Source organism: Scyliorhinus torazame, chromosome 6 (genome assembly GCF_047496885.1).
Source record: "Scyliorhinus torazame isolate Kashiwa2021f chromosome 6, sScyTor2.1, whole genome shotgun sequence".
NCBI lineage: Eukaryota > Metazoa > Chordata > Chondrichthyes > Carcharhiniformes > Scyliorhinidae > Scyliorhinus > Scyliorhinus torazame.
In genome coordinates this window covers 119,962,925-119,980,772 of record NC_092712.1, presented here as the reverse complement: position 1 = coordinate 119,980,772, position 17,848 = coordinate 119,962,925, and the positions used below count along the sequence as shown (strand labels likewise).

At 45.4% G+C, this 17,848-nt stretch overlaps 1 protein-coding gene and 1 long non-coding RNA gene across 2 annotated transcripts in view; one reads left to right on the top strand and one right to left on the bottom strand.

Annotated features, from left to right (window-relative positions):
• Positions 1-14,172, bottom strand: part of efhb (EF-hand domain family, member B) — a 98,533-nt gene extending 84,361 nt beyond the window's left edge. Inside the window, exons 1-3 of the mRNA XM_072508744.1 lie at positions 14,039-14,172; positions 13,767-13,829; positions 8,956-9,099 (exon numbers count right to left, since the gene is read on the bottom strand). Of these exons, the coding sequence (XP_072364845.1) occupies positions 8,956-9,099; positions 13,767-13,829; positions 14,039-14,113 (282 nt within the window). The 5' untranslated portion in view covers positions 14,114-14,172. The remainder of the gene's footprint in view (positions 1-8,955; positions 9,100-13,766; positions 13,830-14,038) is intronic.
• LOC140424991 (uncharacterized) overlaps positions 1-16,776 on the top strand; it is a 111,895-nt gene extending 95,119 nt beyond the window's left edge. The window contains exons 2-4 of the long non-coding RNA XR_011947739.1: positions 3,659-3,810; positions 15,132-15,220; positions 15,309-16,776. This is a non-coding gene — a long non-coding RNA (uncharacterized lncRNA). The remainder of the gene's footprint in view (positions 1-3,658; positions 3,811-15,131; positions 15,221-15,308) is intronic.
• Positions 16,777-17,848: the final 1,072 nt, after the last annotated feature.

Below are 17,848 nucleotides of genomic sequence, written 5' to 3'. Positions count from 1 at the left end.
TTCCCACTAAGAGGTTATATAGGCTGAGATTTTCCATTCCTGGCGTACATCCCATGGTGGGGGCGGGAACTGAGAATGTTTCTCACTACCGAGCCTGGTGGGAATTTGTGCCAAATCGCATGATGCTGGCCTCATAATTATGCATTTGGGGATTTCATGGCGTATTGCGCAGCAGGACAGGTTAGATGGCATATGCCATTCTGTCATATCTGGGTGCCACATAAACTTCTTTGTAACAAACCCACCATTGAAGGACAAGGTACAGCCAACAAATCCCTGAGAGCTTCAGTCCCCAGGTTCAGTGATGCTTCCTGTGATGTGCTGCTCAATGAAGTGGAGGTCAGGGGATGTATGCTGTACCTAGAGGACAGAAGCCTGCAAGGGAGGAAGTCTTCAGTGTGGTCAATGCCCATGGCCACCACCGGAGAAATGCCCTGCAGCCAGGAATGGATAAATGACCTCATCCCCGCCACCAAGGTAAGGGACACTCAACTGCTCACACTCTGCTCATCGAATGGTAAGGAGTACATGGGCCTCAGTGATAAAGGCACCATCCATGCAGCTCATGCATAAAGGAGCTACTCAATGTGAAACGGTGATGTCTCATAGCGCACTGTAGTCCAGCTAGTCAGCAAGTGGAGAGGCCACTGTGGGTCACTGACCCTTTCCACGCAAAGAATACAGATGCTATCTGTCAGGGGAGGGATTGGGTTCGGGCATTGAGGGCACCAACAAGCACCTCTCTGAACCTTATCCTTATATCTGCATAGGCTCACCGCTCTGGAGGGTGCTGCCCCAGAACTCTTAAGAACAACCTGCAGCGCTTCAATCACATGGCACACAATCCAGTGAGTTATTTTTAAGACTGGAAGCTCGGGAAAGATGTATGAAACCCAATTGCTCTCAACCCCATCTTCTCTATTTATGCAGGAAATGTTAAGGCACATCAGGATGGAACGAGAAGACAGGAGGTAGCTGACCTGACCTCAAGAATTTAAGGAAGAGGCAGCCAAGCTGGCAGGGGAGGAACCGGATGCAATCGTGTAGATGGAGATACTAGCAGGCTGTCGCCATCCAGTACTGACCCACGCATAAAGTAGTCACATGGAAACCCAAGGGTCATGCATTCCTCCATGTTGGAGACAGCTCAGGCAGTCATTTACTCTCTCCTCGCACACTCAAAGGTGCCAGCAGAAAGTGGGCAAGACCAGAAGAGGAAGCCCTGTCCAGCACATCCTCCAGCTCACAGAGGACCAAAGAGATGGGGAAGGAGGAAGAAAGTGCACCTGTAGGTGTCACAGCAGTCACTTACACCATCCACCAGCACAGAGATACACACCTCACCTCAGTGGATACTAGATCTAGTTCAGGCAGGGTCTAACATTTTGGTGGTCAACACATGGACACGTGTCCATAGAAGGAGGAGGCAGGGTCAGAGAGGTCATTAGCACCTGGAAGACTGCTGAGAAGAGGCATCTGCAGAGTCCAAGTCAGATGACAAGCCTCTGGGTTCAGCCTTGCACGAGATGTTGGAGATGCAACAAGAGGCAGGGAACCATCAGGCAGAGATGACAGAGACCCTCAACAGAGTGGCACATGAGGCGGAGAAGTCCATCTGCCTGCTCTCTGATGAAGTGATTCCGAACTATGCATGCATGGAGGTCTCCAAGGAGAGATTGGTGAATGTTGTGGAAAACCGGGGACCTCCATTCACATTCTTTGGGGGTGTCCAACCATTCAGAATCCCCCATGCCTGCGACCCGTTCAGCGTCTTCCTCTGCCTCCGCAGAGGGAGCAACTGCTTCACAGCAGGACAGCCAAAGCAAGCCAAAACCCTGCAGGCCTCAGGTCGCCAGACGACACCTTCCAAGGTCATCCAAGACAAGAGCAAACTGGTCAGCAGGCTGCCTCCACCCCTGCTGCAGATGTTGAGCAAGCACCTGGAAGAAGTGGTAGGGAATGCAGGATTAAGAAGCTATAATTCCATGTATAGTTGTATGGTGCACCATGATTGTCAATGTTACGACACTTGCGTAAATAGTGTACATTAGCACCTTAACGAGGTGTGATGTGGAGTATTTGTAACTCGTAGTTCTTAAGCCTGTGCATCCCCACCCGCATGCTAGTTGTGAGTGCTAAATCAAATGACAGTGTGTCTTCATTCTTCGCCTCAATTAGGTGTTGCTCCACTAGGCAGGCTGTATCTCTGAAGGGAAAAAACACAAGGTTATATCTGTGGTCTGGCGAGGGGGAGACTGTAGAGGGAATGTAAGAGGTGAATTCTTATATCATCAGTAGAGGGTGAGATGAGGGAAAATTGGAATGTGAGAAGGAGGATCATATAGTGAATATCATCACCTTGATGTTTTGAGTCCCTCCTCTGGCCAGGCCAGCAGCAACTCCACCAGGGCATATAGGTGCACCTGATTTCCACCTCAACCTCCTGCCAACCCATCCACTCCATCCCCAGTTAATGCCTGTTGTCTCCAACTGTGTGTCACCTTATCCTGAAAAAGATGAAGAAGTTTGTCAGTGAGCTTCACATTATCCGTTTGGCTCTTCTGGCCATCATGGTTGAATTGGTGGCAGTGTGTGCAAGCTGTGAAATGTGGGTTTGAGGCTTGCAGCAGTGCTAAATATGTGAGAGTGAAGTGAAGCATATGAATATTAGATATCTGTGCTGATTAACAGAGGTTGTTGACAGGTGAATGATGAGAGTGTGGCGATCTGAAGCTACTGGTACGGTTGGCAGGCTGTAGTATTTGAAGATTAATTTACTGGCCTTGACTACTTGTGTGAGGTAATTGAACTTCTTGGTGATGCTAATTCTCAGGACTAGACTGCTGGCACTGACCTTCAGTGATCCGCTTCCACTGCCTTTCCTTCATTTTCTTCTCCCCTGTAGATAAATACATTTAATCTCCTTTACACCTCTTTCACCAAGACCCCCAGTGCAGTGTCCAGATCCTTGAACCTGTAGCTCCCCTGTTTTGCCATTCCCTCTTCAATCCCAACTCCCTATACCTGCTCCAACCACAAAGCACTCCCTCTTAAAAGGGTGCAGGCGAGTGTTCAGCAGTACAAACTTGTTTTAACGTGGTGTTGGCCACTCATGATACTGGCCTCCTGGTTATGTGTCCAACAATCAGAAAGGTGGTTAGAGCTGGTTGGACAGTGATGATTAAATGAACAGGCAGCATGTATTTGGCATTTCGCCAGCATTGCATTCAACAGGTTTAACAGGTTAATCCCAAATTGCAATCCTTGCGAGTGATTTTGAGGCTATCCAATTAGCCACCACAATATTCCAATAATTCCTCTTCTGCTTGGCACACTCCCTATTTGTTTTTCATTTGCAGATTGAGATTAAAAATTAGCAAGAATGTATATTTCACATTTTCACCTTCACCATATTAGTTTTCGATCACCATACTGACAATTGCTGCCTTTGTACCTTAAAGCAGGAAAACAAAACTATTGGTAGAAGTCAACTTTTGAAGCCTTGAAACGTCCTTCCAAAAATGGGAGTCAACCTATACACCAGTGTTGATGCAATTTGTCAGCATTTTGAAATGTGAAAATAAAAACTCTGCAAATTGTTGTGAAGCCATGCTTATGTCAAAAATGACTTTGTGTATTTACTTTATGCAAATCACAGATTGAATTTTGAAAAGACAGAGCAACATTCCAGTCAAACAGTTTCAAGGATGGCTGAACATTTGCATCACTCTACATGACAAATTCCAAAGCCATTAACATGGTGCCAACCTGTCTGCAGGATCCCATCAAAGATAATCACCCGAGAAGAACGTGAGTGAACCCCATTTCCTGAGCCATTTGCAGAACATCCAGACTCAGCTGAGTGTCACTTTAGACAAAGGACTCTGGTTGAGAGAGAAATTCATCCAGCCACAGCTCCAATGTCCCAGGTTCGATTCCGGCTTGGGTCGCTGTCTGTGTGGAGTCTGCACATCCTCCCGTGTGTGCGCGGGTTTCCTCCGGGTGCTCCGGTTTCCTCCCACAGTCCAAAGATGTGCAGGTTAGGTGGATTGGCCATGATAAATTGCTCTTAGTGTCCAAAATTGCCCTTAATGTTGGGTGGGGTTACTGGGTTATGGGGATAGGGTGGGGGTGTTGACCTTGGGTAGCGTGCTCTTTCCAAGAGCCGGTGCAGACTCGACGGGCCGAATGGCCTCCTTCTGCACTGTAAATTCTATAAATTCTATGAACTATGATCTAATCAAGTTGAAACCATTGTAATTTGGACATTCTGAATTCTCCCTCAGTTTTCCCGAACACGCGCCCGAGTGTAGCGACTATGGGATTTTCACAGTAACTTCATTGCAGTGTTAATGTAAGCCTACTTGTGACAATAATAAAGATTATTATTATTATTATTTGAATTCACTAGCCATGACCAAATTCAGGTCACTGGCATCTGACAGTGACAGATCTAAGAGGAACCTGTCACAAACCAGATAATCTTTGTTTTTTTTAAAGAAATGTTTTTCTCCTGAACAGAGACAGTGGCAGAAAAGACTCTGAAGTGGACGATCTTTGTGTGGGCCTCCCTCGCTCTCCCCATCCAACTTGCAATTTTGAGCCCTGTCAGATTTTTGACTGTGCACCTGAGATTTTTTTAAAGAAATCAACCCCAGCAGCTGCTGTTTCCGAAAGAAAAGATATATCGACCACCAACATCTTTAAACCGCCTCAACTCTGGATCTTGAAGGGCCACCGAGCTCAGCCTGAAGCTACACAAACCATCGACCTATGAGATCTTTCTAACCTTAGGGGTGGTTTTGGTGGCAGATGGACGCAGAGAATCCCATAGACTTAAAATTGCGTAACAATTCTCCCAATGGCAGGTTAGTCTTCCCCCTAGCAGGTGGTGCGAACGTCATTTGCATCTCATAAGTGCTCATTAAAACAGCTGCCTGTCAGAATCTGATCAGGCCTTCTAATCTTGCCAGTGGGAAATTATGCGTGCATCAAACCCGCTTGCCAAAGAGTGGTGTGCACAAGACAGCCCGCAGCTCACCATCACAGCAAAGGTCCGAAGTTCAACCGGGGCAAAGAGGAGGTGGAAGGGCAAACACTAGGGATCAGTGTAGAAGGAGGACTGTGCAAGGAGTAAGTGGGTTAAGGGCAAGAGTTCAAATCATGCAGAAGGGCCAGGAGATGGATGAAGAAGAGAATCAATGGAAGTGGGAGAGAAGCCTGACCCCGACCAGGCTGCATGAAACTCTGACAAACAACGGGGTCTAAGGGATAGCACACGTATTACTGGAAGGAGATATATGCAGACTCATATTATGGGATCGGTGCCTGCTAGTGTGGCATACATTAAACAGTCTGGGGTTTCAGTGGTTTGTGAACGTCATTGTTGTCCATCGTCCTCTTTAGAAATGGGAACAATCTCAAGGCTCCTGTTTACGTTCAGGGACTGGCAGGCAGGAATCACAAAGTGCAGACATTTCTGCTGCAAAATGGAAAGGAAAATAGGGGTGCACGGTGGTACAGTGGTTGGCACTGCTGCCTCCCTACTGTCAGGGTCATGGGTTCAATTCCAGCCTTGGGTGACTGTGTGGAGTTTATACTTTCTTCCCGTGTCTGCGTGGGTTTCCTCCGGTGCTCTGGTTTCCTCCCACAGTCCAAAGATGTGCATGTTAGGTGGATTGGCCATGCTAAATTGCCCCTTAATGTCCAGGGATGTGCAGGCTAGGTTATGGGGTTACGGGGATCGGTGCGGGGGGAGTGTGCAAGGATAGAGTGCTCATTCGAAGGGTTGATGCAGACTCGATAGGCTGAATGGCCTCCTTCTGCACTGTAGGAATTCTATGATTCTATTCTATAAATCATAGATGATAGGCAATCCAGGACCATCTGGACCTCAGTCTTCAGGCAGATAAAGGAGACAGTACAGAAGAGCAGCGGGCATGCAGCAGAAGCAATTGTTGGAAGCACAGTGTACCACCGCTGCAGGGATGGTCATGGGCTGTGTGCTTCAAAAGAAAAATATCCAGCTTAGTGTTCTCCAGTTGCTGTCCCTGGATGCGGCGGTAACTGTACTGGACTACAAAGGGTATGGTGATGGTCACAGGGGCATCTCTCTTCACGGATGTCACACATTCAGTCGCGGGGAAGGGGGCGTCACATATCAAAACTCATTCTCTCAGCACAACACCACCATCCCATCTGTCTAGTTGCTCCAACTCCAAGTGGAGAAGCATGCATATTTCCACTCTTTTGTGAAGGTTTTTTCTCCATCAACCATCCACCTATTCTAGTTGGTGCAACATGATCCTTGAAGGCTTGGTTAGGCACGCTTCCAAAGGTTGAACTATGGGTGTGAGATCCCTGGTACAACTGCAATTTGAGTGTACATTCTTTGCAGATACCTCTTGATCTCATCTGTTATATAGGATATGAACATGTCCTACATTAATTAGCCATGTTCTTTGCGTAAGCAAGCGGACACCTATTCCACACACTATTGATCCACACTTCACTCCATCCTCGTCCATCTAACTACTGTCATGGACATGAACAAAACCTCCTGCAGGAACTTGATTTTTCAGCATGATTATAATAATAATATAATAATAATCTTTATTGTCACAAGTAGGCTTACATTAACACTGCCATGACGTTACTGTGAAAGGCCCCTAGTCGCCACATTCCAGCGCCTGTTCGGGTACACAGAGAGAGAATTCAGAATGTCTAAATTACCTAACATTTGAAAATTACCATTGGTTTTAAATTCATCCCATTAGCCATGCAAGCTAGTACCACTTCAAACCGTGTCTTCCCACGTCCTGCGTTTTTCATTAGAACTGCATTTGAACCTTTCCACTCCATAGAACAATAGAACATTACAGCGCAGTACAGGCCCTTCGGCCCTCGATGTTGCGCCAACCGGTGAAACCAATCTAAAGCCCATTTACACCATTCCATTATCATCCATATATTTATCCAATGACCATTTAAATGCCTTTAATGTTGGCGAGTTCACTACTGTTACAGACAGGGCATTCCACACCCCTACTACTCTCTGAGTAAAGGACCTACCTCTGACTTATGTCCTATATCTAGCTCCCCTCAATTTAAAGCTATGTCCCCTCATGCTAGCCATCACCATCTGAGGAAAAAGGCTCCATCTGTCCACCCTATATAATCCTCTGATCATCTTGTATGCCTCAATTAAGTCACCTCTTAACCTTCTTCTCTCTAATGAAAACAGCCTCAAGTCCCTCAGCCTTTCCTCATAAGATCTTCCCTCCATGCCAGGCAACATCCTGGTAAATCTCCTCTGCACCCTTTCCAATGCTTCCACATCCTTCCTATAATGCGGCGACCAGAACTGCACACAATACTCCAAATGCGGCCACACCAGAGTTTTGTACAGCTGCAACATGACCTCATGGCTTCGAAATGCAATCCCTCTACCAATTAAAGCCAACATACCGTATGCCTTCTTAACAACCCTATCAACCTGGGTGGCAACTTTCAGGGATCTATGTACATGGACACCGAGATCTCTCTGCTCATCCACACTACCAAGAATCTTACCATTAGCCCAGTACTCTGTATTCCTGTTACTCCTTCCAAAATGAATCACCTCACACTTTTCTGCATTAAACTCCATTTGCCACTTCTCAGCCCAGCTCTGCAGCTTATCTATGTCCCTCTGTAACCTGCAACATCCTTCTGCACTGTCCACAACTCCACCGACTTTAGTGTCATCCGCAAATTTACTCACCCATCCTTCTACACCCTCCTCCAGGTCATTTATAAAAATAACAAACAGCAGTGGCCCCAAAACAGATCCTTGTGGTACACCACTAGTAACTGAACTCCAGGCTGAACATTCCCCATCAACCACCACCCTCTGTCTTCTTACAGCTGCCAATTTCTGATCCAAACCACTTAATCATCCTCAATCCCATGCCTCCGTATTTTCTGCAGTAGCCTACCGTGGGGAACCTTATCAAACGCTTTACTGAAATCCATATACACATCAGCTCCTTTACCCTCGTCCACCTGTTTGGTCACCTTCTCAAAGAACTCAATAAGGTTTGTGAGGCACGACCTACCCATCACAAAACCGTGTTGACTATCCCTAATCAAATTATTCCTTTCTGGATGATTATAAATCCTATCTCTTATAATCCTTTCCAAGACTTTGCCCACAACAGAAGTAAGGCTCACTGGTCTATAGTTACCGGGGTTGTCTCTACTCCCCTTCTTGAACAAGGGGACAACATTTGCTATCCGCCAGTCTTCTGGCACTATTCCTGTAGACAATGATGACATAAAGATCAAAGCCAAAGGCTCAGCAATCTCCTCCCTAGCTTCCCAGAGAATCCTAGGATAAATTCCATAGTTTGGTTGCATGGAAATCGAAGTTCATGGGTGTTTTGGCCATTTTGCTGATGTACCATAATGGGTACTGATGTTTTTGCCCCTGTCTGATAATGAATCACTCAAAACTGGCAATTTTGATATCAAGGTCTTTTGGTAGTCTTGCTAGACCATTTCAGAGGGCAGTTTAAACGTCAACCACATTGCTTAGGTGTGAAGTCACATATGGGCCAGACCAGGTAAACATGGCAAATTTTCTTTCCTTAAGGATATTGATGAAACAGATAGTTTTTTTATAACAATCCAATATTTCATGGTCCACATTATTTTTTATTCCAGATTTAGTTAACAAATTGAATTTAAATTCTCCAGATGCCATGATGGGATTTAAACTCATGCCTCCAGATCATTAGTTAAAGCTTCTTGATTATTCGTCCAATAAAATAGCCACTATGTGCCAGTACCTTAATTTACTACATTTTCAATTGCTTATATCTAAAAGCATAAATGTGTAACAGGGATAGAAAAAGAGTATAGTATCTATTAATAATGAAACCAAAGTAATAATGCTGCATTTCAATTAGTACTTACAGATGTAGAAATTTTGCTAGGAAGCCCATGCTCCAATTGTGATGCAATATCAGGATCAGCTGCTTTGCCATGGAATATCGTAGCTTTCCCAGGTTTGGGACTGCTACTATTCAAAAACTTCTTTACCACGGGTGGGGTGACAGCCTGTGAGAATAAGCAATAAGAAAACTGTAACACTTGATCTGATATTTATTCAGGATATGATTAAATTTAAATACACTAACCGATAGTTAAGTGAACATTGGAACATTCTGTGATAACACCGGAAATTAGAGCCGGCAATAATAGAGAGAGAACATTTAACACATTCATATGGCATGATTTTGTTTGCTATTTTAGCAGACATTGGCCAGGATTTTACATCTGTCTTTCCCAAGCCAGAAGCAATGTGTCGATAAATATGTTTAACGTTGCCAGTTTCACTTTAATGTTGTTTGCCACATGCTTTCTCTTCTGTGGCAGGCCTGCTCACACGACCTTTTCCGAAGTGCTTCTCATCCTGCCCTCTGTCAATATTATTTTCACCTCTGCTCTTCCCTTATCTCCAGACAGAGTCTGCCCCCTCTGCCTCCTCGGCCTTGCCTCCCCCACCCCGGCCTTGCCTCCCACATTCATCCCGAGCCGAGCCTCCTCCATCATCCCCTAGCCTCGCTTCCCCATCCACCCCTAGCCTCGCCTCCCCATCCACCCCTAGCCTCACATCCCCCATTCCACCCCTGGTCTTGCCTCCCTCATCTGCCGCTAGCCTTGCCACCCCTTTCTAAACTTAGTATTGCTCCCATCCACGCCTAGTCTTGCCTCCTGCCCTCTGCTCTTACCTTAGTCCTCTGATTCTGTCCTTCAGTTGCTCCGGGCTCCAGTTCTGAACTCATATTGAAGTCCTGGGCTTCATCTAGTAACAGAGGTTGGTGGGTGCAGGTAGTCCTGGAACTTCAGCTATTATCTGCATCAACCAACATCTGCCGCTAGATGGAGCTTGATGAAACTAAAAGTACTATAGGTGAGTACACTTTTTGAAATATTATATGCAGCATTTTATTTATTTAATATTCCATGATGCATTTTATTTTGCAAATTACTTCATTTAGGAATGCACAGTGCTGTACATGTATTGCACAGTCTTTCAACTTGTACATTGTTTTTCTGGGCAGGAAATATCCGAAAGAACTTAACTCTGGCATTAACATTGATTCCAATGGGAACCTATGATTCACTTAAAGTTGTTTCACTTAATGTCATGGGATTGGATTCTCCAATTTGAAGACTAAGTGCTGACGCCAGTGTGGGAACAGTGGCGTTTTACGCCAGATAAACGGCGCAAAAGGAGAAGGGCCTCAGGTCCTGAGGCCGAACATACAGCATGTGGCGTACTCTTCAAGTACGCCGTTTTTGAGGGGGCGGAGCATCGCAAAAGCGGCACCGCCCCCGATTTCGGCGCAAACGGGGATTCTCCAGCCGATTGCCAAACGCGATTTCGGTGTTGGCGACTGGGGAATCCCGGCCATGATCTTTGTATTAGATTTGCTGACACTGGCATCTGGGGTGAGTAGAAGAGATAAGGCTTTGATGGTGGGTATAATGGCTGTGCAAGGGAGCTGTAATGAAGTTGCTTTAGATATCAATGGCATGTTGCACTACAGTGGAAGGTCAAGGAGGGATTAAATTATGTCATGCAGTATAAGTACGTTAAAGTATCTAGATTCAGTTCCAACAGTTGTTTCTCTCTGTTGGTGCCTGAGTGCCAAGGCCCCCTAGTAACTAGCCCCATGACATAGAAAATAGAAGCAGGAGGAGGCCATTCGGCCTTTACGGCTGCTCCGCCATTCATTATGATCATGGCTGATCATCAAGTTCAATACTCTAATTCAGCCTTCCCCCCATATCCCTTGATCACTTTAGCCCCAAGAGTTATATCTAATCACTTCTTGAAATTATACAATGTTTTGGCTTCAACTACTTTCGGTGGAAGTGAATTCTACAGATTCACCACTCTCTGGGTGAAGATATTTCTACTCACCTCAGTCCTAAAAGGTTTACCCCTTATATTCAAACTATGACCCCTAGTTCTGGACTCCCCCATCATCGGGAACATTCTTTCTGAATCTACCCTGTCTAATCCTGTTAAAATTTTGTAAGTTTCTCTGAGATCTCCTCTCACTCTTCTAACTCCAATGAATATAATCCTAGTCTCTCCTCATATGGCAATCCCACCATCCCAGGAATCAGCCTGGTAACCCTTTGTTGCACTCCCTCCATAGCAAGAACATACTTCTTCATATAAGGACACCAAAACTGCACACAATACTCCAGGTGTGGCCTCACCTCACCAATGCTCTATACAATTACAGTAAAATATCCCTATTTCTATACTCAAATCCTCTTGCTAAGGCCAACATACCATTTGGTATGACACATCTCTCAATTTACACCCATTCAAATAATAATCTGCCATCTATTTTTGCTACTGAAGCGGATAATCTCACATTTAACAACATTATATTGCATCTGTCATGCATATGCTCACTCACTCAACCTGTCCAAATCCTGAAGCACCTCTGCATCCTCCTCACAGCTCACCCTCCCATCCATCTGCAAATTTGGAGATAATACATTTAGTTCCTTCGTCCAAATGATTAATATATAATGTGAATAGTTGGGGTCCTAGCACAGATCCCTGCGGTGCCCCATTAGTCACTGCCTGCCAATCGGAAAAGGCCCAATTAGTCCAACGTTTTACTTCCTGTCTCCTAACCAGATTTCTATCCATCTCAAGACACTACCCACAATCCCATGTGCTTTAACTTTACAAAGTAATTTGCCAAGTGAGACCTTGTTGAAAATCTTCTAAAAGTCTAAATGGACCACATCTACCGGGTCTCTCTGGTCACTCTACTAGTTACATCTTCCAAGAGTTCTAATAGATTTGTCAAGCATGATTTCCTTTTTGTTAATCCATGCTGACTGTCTGATTATACCACTGCTTTCCAAATGATGTGCTATAAAAGCCTTGATAATGGCCTCTAGCAACTTCCCTACTACCAACATTAGGCTCACTGGTCTATAGCTCCCTGTTTTCTCTCCCTCCCTTTTTGAATAGTGGAGTTATATTAGCTACCCTCCAATCTGTAGGAACCATTCTAGAGTTCAAAGGATTTTGGAAAATCCTATGGATCTACTATTTTTAGGGCTACTTCCTTAAGTACTCTGGAATGAAGATTATCAGACCCTGGAGATTTATCCACCTTCAATCCCATTATTTTCTCCAAAACCATTTCTCTACTAATACAATTTCCTTCAGCTCCTCACTAAATCTTGTGTTTCTCAGAACTTCCAGTACATTCCTCATGTCATCATGTGAAGACAGAAGCAAAGTATGAATTTAGTTCCTCAGCCATTTCTTTATTCCCCGTTAAGAATTCCCCCATTTCTGACTTTACACACCTATAGAAACCTTTACAGTCAGTTTTTATGTTCCCCGCTAGCTTACTTTCATATTGTATTTTCTCATTCTTAATCAATCACTTGGTCCGCCTTCACTGAATTTTAAACAATTCCCAATCTTCAGATGGATTGCTCTTTCTTGCTGATTTGTATGCCTCTTCTTTAAATCTAATACTATCTCTAATTTCCCTTGTAAGCCATTTTGGCCACAGTCCCCTTTCTACTCTTGCACCAATAAGGAATAAACAATTTTTTGAGTTCACCTATTCATTCCTTGAATGCCTGCAATTGCCTGTCCACTGTCCTACCTTACAGTAATGTTTCCCGTCCATCATAGCCAACTCATGTCTCATATCATCAGTTACCTTTATTGAGATTCAGGACCCTGGTCTCAGAATCAACTACCTCACTGTCCACCTTGACAAAGAATTCTATCTTATTATGGTCACTCATCCCCAAAGGTTCTCTCACAAATAGATTGCCAACTAATCCTTTCTCATTGCACAATATCCAGTCCAAGATGGCATGTTCCCTTATTTTCAAACAATATGTAGAATAGAATATTAATTTTGGGGATTCCCCTCCGGAGGAGCACAAGGTTTCGTCTATGACTCCCTGAACCTGGGGAAGTCAGCCTGTAAAGGAATAAGCATACAGGTTTGCTGCTCCTGGGATACAAGGAGAAATGAAATGGTGGAGTGGAGGGAAGAGCACCAGTTTGTCTAAGCTGCAGGGAATGTACAGTGCCAACTTTAATGGACAAGTGAACATCAGTGAAGAATGCCAGCTTGAATTTGGAAGGCTGGAGAGAAGTCTGTCTATGAACTTGGTCTGGAGGAGGTAGGGTGCTTTGTGAATTGGGATGGTGCGATGTTTGGAATGGAAGAATGGTTGTTGAGGTAACATTTGGTTAAGTAATGATCTGGTTGGTTTGTTGAAAATTTAAATATTAATTTGTTTTCCCTCTAAAAATCGATTAGTTGTCAAGCCTGTGCTATAAAGCACAATGGATCATCTTTAATATTACGAAATCCACTTTTTCCCCCCTCGGAGAAAAATTGATCCATTTTCCCCTTTCAACAGACATTAAAGACTGTAAAAACCGTCACTTTTTCCTTATTCCCTCAAAAAAAACAAGTACCCGAAGCCTCTGTAATTATTTGTTTTTTTGATATCTGGCTTTTGGAGCCATCACATTTTTTTAAGCTCTTGATTAAACTAGCGTTAACTCATTTGGTACGCGTGAACACTCTAAATCCTGCTGCACTTTTGAATGTGGTCGGATAAATACGTTTCTGTCGAGCAAACACATAGGTCAGTATTCTTTCGGTACTGCTGAAATGGTGCGGTGTTGTAGCGTGTTTACATACCTTGGGCTGGATTTCTGTCAGGCATTCCCCAGCGCTTCCAGTAATCGGTACTAGTTTCCCCGCCTGCAAAAGAAACATTGGTTACCAACCGGGCTGCGGCATCGCCACCTTTGGGTTCCGTTCTCCATTCGCGGCAAACAAACAAAATAAAGACCGGTATGTTTCGGTGAATAGTTTCAGAAGTAAATAGACAGCAGTTACACCGCGGTTGACATGGGCAAGAAGACATTGAGCACAAGTTAGGCAGGGGGTGAAGGATGCGCGGTACACACTGTATCCAGCCGGGGATCCCGATCGGTGAACCTCCCGGTATAGACGGGCGTTAAGGGTTGAACCAACCCCGACATCCCGCATTCACTTTGGAAAGGTTTGAATGGACAGGCCAGCCCGCGCAGCCCGAAATCTGGCTCCCCTCCTCTGGAATGTTGATGTTTAGCGTCGCCGGGCAACCGGTTGCCTCACGTGGCCAGTCGGCGGCTGCTCAGTGGTTCAGAGGCGGCCAGGCGGGAAGTGACCCCCCCCCCCCCCCCCCAGCCAGGCGGGAAGTGCCCCCATACATACACACACATACACCACACTCTCTATTCAATCAGCACCTCAGTCTCAAATAGCCCGCCTCTCCGACATGTTTCCTCTGGCAGACCTCAACGTTTTCATTCTCGCATTTTCCTTTTTCGCCATCTGGTTACTTTGGGCCATATTCAATGGAATGTGCCTGGAATGTGTTTTTTCTCCCCTTTCATAACCGGCCTCAACTTTCACAGTGAGGGAGGGAGGGGGGGGGGGGGTGCTGGTGGTCACGTTTATTATCCCATCCTTCACTTGTCCCAAGACTGGCCATTGAACTGGGTTGTATCAGGATTGTGAACACATTGTCAATTCTGAATTTCAGACCGCAAAGTTAGCTGCTGTCTCGTGTAATATTGTACGGTCGACACACCATGGCCACACTGTAGCTCCTGGTGGCTGAAGTTGCGAGGTCAGCAGTGAGGTGCTGACTGAGAAGGACCACCTTGGTGGGATCTTTGAAGCCTTCGATGTTAATTTGCTTGCAGCATTGCTTCTGTTACTTCCGTTTTTCGGCGGGTGCCAGGCTGATGGAGATCAGATAAGGTGGTGGTTAGCACAACTGTCATAGTTACCTGTCATGGTGCAGGGTGATGTGGACATCGCCACGGCCCCTTGCTCAGACAATGATACAGTCGAGCAGTTGCTGGTATTTGAACTGTGAGAGTTGGCATGAGATCTTGTGCTGGTGGAATAGGGTGTTGGTTCTGACAAGATCAGATTCTAGACATTTGTCAAGAGGAAGACTCAACTGGAGTTCGATTTCCCTAATCCATCTATGCCAATCACACCTTGCAGGGACTTACGTGCTTCCCGACTTTGGCATTGGAATTTCCGAGAAGGACCTGTTTCTCCCCGGCTGGGACTCGTACTTGAGATTGCTAAAGGTAGGTGTAGAAGCTCTCCTTGACCTCATCTGTTGTCTCAAGTGTGTCTCATCTGTTGTCTCATAATGCACATTATGTTCCTCGTTAGGGTGAGCTGGGCAGTCATGAAGCACTCTAAACCACAGAGGAAGTTACTGAGGTGCCAAACAAGCTTGCTTTTGATGCGGAAGCCCATGCTGTGACAGTTTCATTCTCTTCTGGAATCACCTTGCTTCTGAAGTTAGCCTTCTCCTGCACATTGTGTCTCACTTAGGGTGACAATGTCGATGTCGAGGCGCCTGGGTTCCTGACCTATGATGACAGTGCGGTGCTCAGGGCTATCACTGATGGGCTTGTCAGTGAGGGTCCTGGTATTTCAGATCCCTAACTTCATTTGGACAAGGAGAAGATGCCTATGCGTGGTTTTTTAAAAACACTGAACATCTACCACACGGTATCAACAGAACGGGGATCTGGTCAAAGGGCAAGGGGTTCCAAGCCGATTGGAAGCCAGGCTGTGCTGTGAAACATTAGCATGGACCCCACTATCAGGAAACAATGTGACTGGTTTGGCGAAAATGACGGAGGTACAAAACCTGATTGAGCCTAAGCGCAAAGCTTTTGCGGATTGGAAACTTCACCACACCTCCTGAGAACAGTAGTTCCACAGGCATCTGACGGCATGAGACAGCATAAAATCAGTAACATCAAGTACAAGTGGTGGGTCGAAAGAGTACGGGAGATCCAACAACTCGTGTACAACAATAACAGCTTCTTCAGCGCTGTAAAGCTAACTTTGGCCCAAGCACCCAAGGAGAGCCAAGCATGGAGGGGAACTCCTCAACTTACACTTTGTCATCAATTTGAATGCCTTTAACTCCATTCCTTAATACCCTATTCGGCTCAACACTGGTGGCACCCCAATCCGGAGCAAAGTTGCAAAAGCAATTCTACAGCTGAAAAACAAGAAAGCCTTTGCTGAGACGTAGCAGAAGTATATTCCTGGCAGAGCTGTTCAATCCATAATCCCTCATCTGGACCTGCCGGTGGATCTCAGTGATACTGTGATCGTAACTCCTGATCAAGAAAGGAGACAAGTTAGATTGCGGGAACTACAGAGGAATGTCCCTCTTGTCTGCCATAGGAAGACCACTGAAAGTATCCTCCTCAATCACTTCCAGGCAAAGAGCTCCTTCCAACGTTGCAGTGCAGTATTCAACCATCGGGAAACTCCACAGACATGATTTTCACTGCGCAGCAAATCCCAGAAAACCTCCTCTAAACTTTCTTTAAGGAGAACAGTTCTAGCTTCTCCAAACTATCAACGTAACTGAAGTCCCTCATCCCTAGAGCCATTCTCGACAATCTTATGTCTAATGCCTTTGCATCTTCCTAATCCTAATGTGTGGTGAACAAAATTAAACACAATTATCCAATTCAGGATGAACTATTGTTTTAGAAAAGTTCACATAACTTCCTTGCTTTTGTACTCTATGCCTCTATTCATAAAGCCCAAGATTCCATGTGTCTTATCACTTTCTCAATCTGCCCTGTCATTTTCAATGTGTTGTGCACATACACCCCAGAGAAGGTTGAGGGTGGGGGGGGGGGGGGTGACTTAATTGAGGTGTATAGATTATGAGGTTTATGGACAGGGTGGGAAGCAACTGTTTCCCTTACTTGAAGGGTCAAAACTGAGGGGGCATAATTTAAGGTGCAGGGCAGAAGGTCTAGAGGGATTTAAGGAAAAGAGTTTCACCCAGAGGGTGGTGGGAATCTAGATTGCACTACCTAGGAGGGTAGTAAATGCAGGAAACCTCACAACCTTTAAAAAGTATGTGGATGAGCACTTGAAATGTCACAACATTCAAGTCCATGGGCCAAGTGCTGGAACATAGAACATAGAACATAGAACATAGAAAATACAGCACAGAACAGGCCCTTCGGCCCACGATGTTGTGCCGAACCTTTGTCCTAGATTAATCATAGATTATCATTGAATTTACAGTGCAGAAGGAGGCCATTCGGCCCCTTGAGTCTGCACCAGCTCTTGGAAAGAGCACCCTACCCAAACTCAACACCTCCACCCACCACCAAGGGCAATTTGGACATTAAGGGCAATTTATCATTGGCCAATTCACCTAACCCGCACATCTTTGGACTGTGGGAGGAAACCGGAGCACCCGGAGGAAACCCACGCAGACACGGGGAGGACGTGCAGACTCCGCACAGACAATGACCCAAGCTGGAATCGAACCTGGGACCATGGATCTGTGAAGCAATTGTGCTATCCACAATGCTACCGTGCTGCCCTTAAGAACAAATAAATCTACACTATATCATTTTCCCGTAATCCATGTACCTATCCAACAGCTGCTTGAAGGTCCCTAATGTTTCCGACTCAACTACTTCCACAGGCAGTGCATTCCATGCCCCCACTACTCTCTGGGTAAAGAACCTACCTCTGATATCCCTCCTATATCTTCCACCTTTCACCTTAAATTTATGTCCCCTTGTAATGGTGTGTTCCACCTGGGGAAAAAGTCTCTGACTGTCTACTCTATCTATTCCCCTGATCATCTTATAAACCTCTATCAAGTCGCCCCTCATCCTTCTCCGCTCTAATGAGAAAAGGCCTAGCACCCTCAA